Consider the following 3,734-nt stretch of genomic DNA (forward strand, 5'->3'; position numbering starts at 1 on the left):
TGACAAACGTGGGCACTAGAATGACAAAGACTCGCAAACTGACAGTTTTTCTTCTTTTTTGCAAACACGCGAAAGCTTTGCGCGTCAATGCAGTTGCAAACTGACGGTCTCAAAACAGACCGGTCTTCAGCTCCAACTGCTAATTCTAGCTAGAGTGATGTGGCCAATGCCGGGGTTGCGGACTTTTGATGATCCCCAGGCTGCAATTTGAGGTTTAGAATCCTTCGGCAGCTATTAGAAAGGAGAGAGCACATGGCGATGGAGAATCCTGGAAAGGAGGAAGGCACATGGACAGAACACATCAGGAAGGACTGACGCACAAGGAAGAGTTCCGGTAGTCAACTATTCAGGAAAGAACTTATCCTAAAGAATACTTAGTGGGCACGATATTTAGACCTGCTCACATGCAGTTGCTAATGCACGCGTCGCCTCTCATCCCTTCACATGCACATGAAGCAAATTCAAAGCTATTTACTCTGTTTAGAGTAAGCATTAAGATGGTGAATAAAATGTGCCTGAAAGGTGGTAGCCAAGCAAACACCAAGCTCGCGCTATTTAGCGTACTTAATTGCTGTGATATACTAAGAATTAAAAATGTGCTTGAAGATAGTTACCTCTGTTTAACTGTTAGTCATGACAATGTCAAACAATCAAAATGGCCATGCAGATTGAAGCCACATAGCAATGATACCATGGCATCCCAAGATATCAGCAACGTTCACAGTGCCAACGACCAAATCAGAAAATGCATTTCCAGTTCTAGACATTTTTACTCACAAACTCATTCTATGAATAAAAGTCCGACAAAAAATTAAGCCCACAGTAAAGAAAGAGACTGGATTGCTATAGTAATAAGTGATCAGATCTTCCCATCCGCTTAAACCTTCGGACAGTCTGAAATTATGTTTCTGTTTCCTAGACAATTGGTAATTCCCATACCATAGCATTCAACCACCAACACATCAAAAGTATAAGTAGTATCAGTTCATTTAATAGATCTAGTAGTTCATAAGCAGAAAGCCAAATCAGACAATTCAAACAGATGAACATGAGCATGTTGCAATTGCAATAGTATCAGCTATACCAGTGACCAAAGAAGCGAGTACGATTAATCTGTCTTCGAAAAGTTGTAGCACTCACGAATTCATGATAAACCAATAAGAACTATATCATGGAAATATTGATCAGTACAGACAAAACAAATACTTCATCACATGAGTCGTATCCACAAAGGAAAAGCTAGATTTTAAGATTGTCATGGCAAGGACATGTTTTATACCACAAGTGCACGCAATATGCACCACCATACAGGAAACTAGCATAAATATCAGTAAGATATAGGGTTCAGACTCCAGAGAGAACTAAATATTGATCGAAGCTACTTCAATTGAACAAAAGAAACAGTCATGATATACTTCCTTCTCTCTCGTGGTACAAATATCACTAGAAGAATCTATCGTAGTCTTTGCAATGCACAGCCTGCTCCCCAAAATGATTGAAAAATCTTCCTAGCAGTGTCATCCTAAGAACCAACTAATGGAACTAGGGAGTGATGCGCAGCTACAGGGAAGCAAACAGAAGCAACAGTTTTCAACACTAACTACTTCATGCTTGTTTCGTTTCACTTGAAGGCGCTGGGTAAAACGGGCCTCTCAAAATCTGATGAATTAAGTACTGGACTAGAACTCTGATACACACCGTCAGAAGAGGGCCATCCAGAAACTGAATAGTCAGTCATCTTGCACTGCTCGTGCTGCCATTCCGACCGCGTGAACCCTTGCCATTGCTACTGCCATGCTGCTTCTGCTTCACAGCCAACTCAGGATTGTAGTACTCAAGATACCACCGCACAAACTTCTTGAGCCCTGTTTGGAGATCAGTGGATGGCCGATACCCAAGCTCCCGCTGTGCAAGGCTGATGTTAGCATGCGTGTACGGCACATCCCCGTTCCTTGGCATCTTGACAACCCTCCTCACGGCCTTCACCTTGAGCATCTTCTCCAGTAAATCCACAAGCTGTGTCACCGGCACTGGAGAAGTGTTCCCCAAATTGTATGTCCTGAATGGCGCTGGCCCTCGCTTTTTGCCGCCGCTGCCTGTGCTCCGCCCAGCTGTATCCAAAGCCCCAATACATCCTTTCACAATATCATCAATGTAGGTGAAATCCCGGGAAATGGTGGTCTGGTGTGTGCCTCCACCGGAACTCTCGTAAACCGTGATTGGCCGACCAGCAAGAATGTCCCGGGTGAAGAAGAAGTATGCCATGTCGGGGCGCCCCCACGGCCCATATACGGTAAAAAACCGGAGGGCGGTGAGCGAGAGGCCATAGATGTGGTTGTAGACATGAGCGATCTCCTCACCAGCCTTCTTGGTGGCCGCATAGAGAGACGCGGGTCGGTCCGTCCTGTCATGCTCGGAGAAAGGCACATGGGAGTTGAGCCCGTAGACTGAAGACGAGGATGCCCAGACGATCGCCGGCTGCGGGTCGGCCGCGCGAGCCGCCTCAAGCAGCGCAACGAGCCCAGCAACGTTCGCCCGCACATACGACATGGGGTCAACGAGCGCGTGGCGCACGCCTGCCTGCGCCGCGAGGTGCAGGACGTGCGTGAAGGGCGCGACGTCGAACAGCTTGGCGAGGAGCTCGGCGTCGGCGATGTCCCCGTCAACGACGTAGACCCCCGAGCGCGCGAGCAGCGCGGCCCGGCCGCGCTTGAGGGCGGGGTCGTAGTAGTCGTTGAAGTTGTCGAGGCCGAGGACGCCGTCGCCGCGGCGGCGCAGCGCGGCGGCGGCGTGGCAGCCGACGAAGCCCGCGGCGCCGGTGACGAGGACGGAGAGCCCCCCGCGGCCGCCGGGGCGCCTGACGCGCGCGGAGGCCCGCACCTTCTTCTCCCAGGCGGCGCCGCCCCAGGTGGCTGCGGAGTCGGGGTGGGCGTGGAGGGAGCGGCGCGGCGAGTCGGGGGAGGCGCGCGGGGCGGGGGCGGAGGAGGGGGCGAGGAGGAGGAAGGCGAGGAGCAGCGAGAGGGAGCAGACGGACCAGAAGGCGAGCTTGGAGAGGAGCGAGGGCGGGTGGTGGTGGCGCGGGGGCAGGCGGTGGTGGTGGTAGTGGTGGAACTGCGGCTTGACGGCCGCGGCGCCGCCCGCCGCCGCCGCCGAGCCGGGCGCGCCGGTCAGCTGCGGCGCCATCTCGATCTGCGGCAATGCGGCGGCCCTCGCTGGATCTCGGGATTGGTTGGGGGCTGCGCTCCCCTCCCTCCTGGGTTTGGAGGGCCTTTTTTCCGCTCCCCGTTTTCTCAGGGATGGTTTCGATTCGCCTGGGGGCAGTAGCGTGCTCTCCTCGGTTCGTTTGGGTTTGTTTGTTTGCTTGCTTGGGGCGATTTGGTTTGGTTTCCCCTTCCCCGGCGCTACATTTGAGGAGAAATCGCCGTGCGTGGCGTGGGGATGGATCCCTTCCTTTCTCCTCCGTTCCGTTTGTTTCTTTTAGATTTTCCAGGAGCCCACCCAGCCTGCCAGCCAGCCAATGACTGCCTAGGCTTTCGTACTTTTGACGAGTATAATAATAATCCCATTTTCCTTTCCTTTTCATTTTCTCTTTTCGGTTGAGAAAATCGTGATGCCGGCCGATGTATCCGCATTTCAAATTTGGAACGTGAAACGCTACTGGTACTAGATTTACGGACGCTAAGATTAGCACCTGCGCCGTACAGGTTTACTTTCTTCCGCCGGCAAATTTGAGG

General features: G+C 52.1%; 1 protein-coding gene across 1 annotated transcript; it reads right to left on the minus strand.

Annotated features, from left to right (window-relative positions):
• Positions 1-1,343: 1,343 nt before the first annotated feature.
• On the minus strand, positions 1,344-3,424 carry LOC119290988 (UDP-glucuronate 4-epimerase 3-like). Its single transcript, XM_037569672.1, has one exon. It carries the CDS (start codon positions 3,181-3,183, stop codon positions 1,735-1,737), a length of 1,449 nt encoding a protein of 482 aa, XP_037425569.1. The 5' UTR covers positions 3,184-3,424; the 3' UTR covers positions 1,344-1,734.
• Between the last annotated feature and the right edge of the window lie 310 nt (positions 3,425-3,734).

The sequence above is a fragment of the Triticum dicoccoides genome, chromosome 4B (genome assembly GCF_002162155.2).
Source record: "Triticum dicoccoides isolate Atlit2015 ecotype Zavitan chromosome 4B, WEW_v2.0, whole genome shotgun sequence".
Lineage (NCBI taxonomy): Eukaryota > Viridiplantae > Streptophyta > Magnoliopsida > Poales > Poaceae > Triticum > Triticum dicoccoides.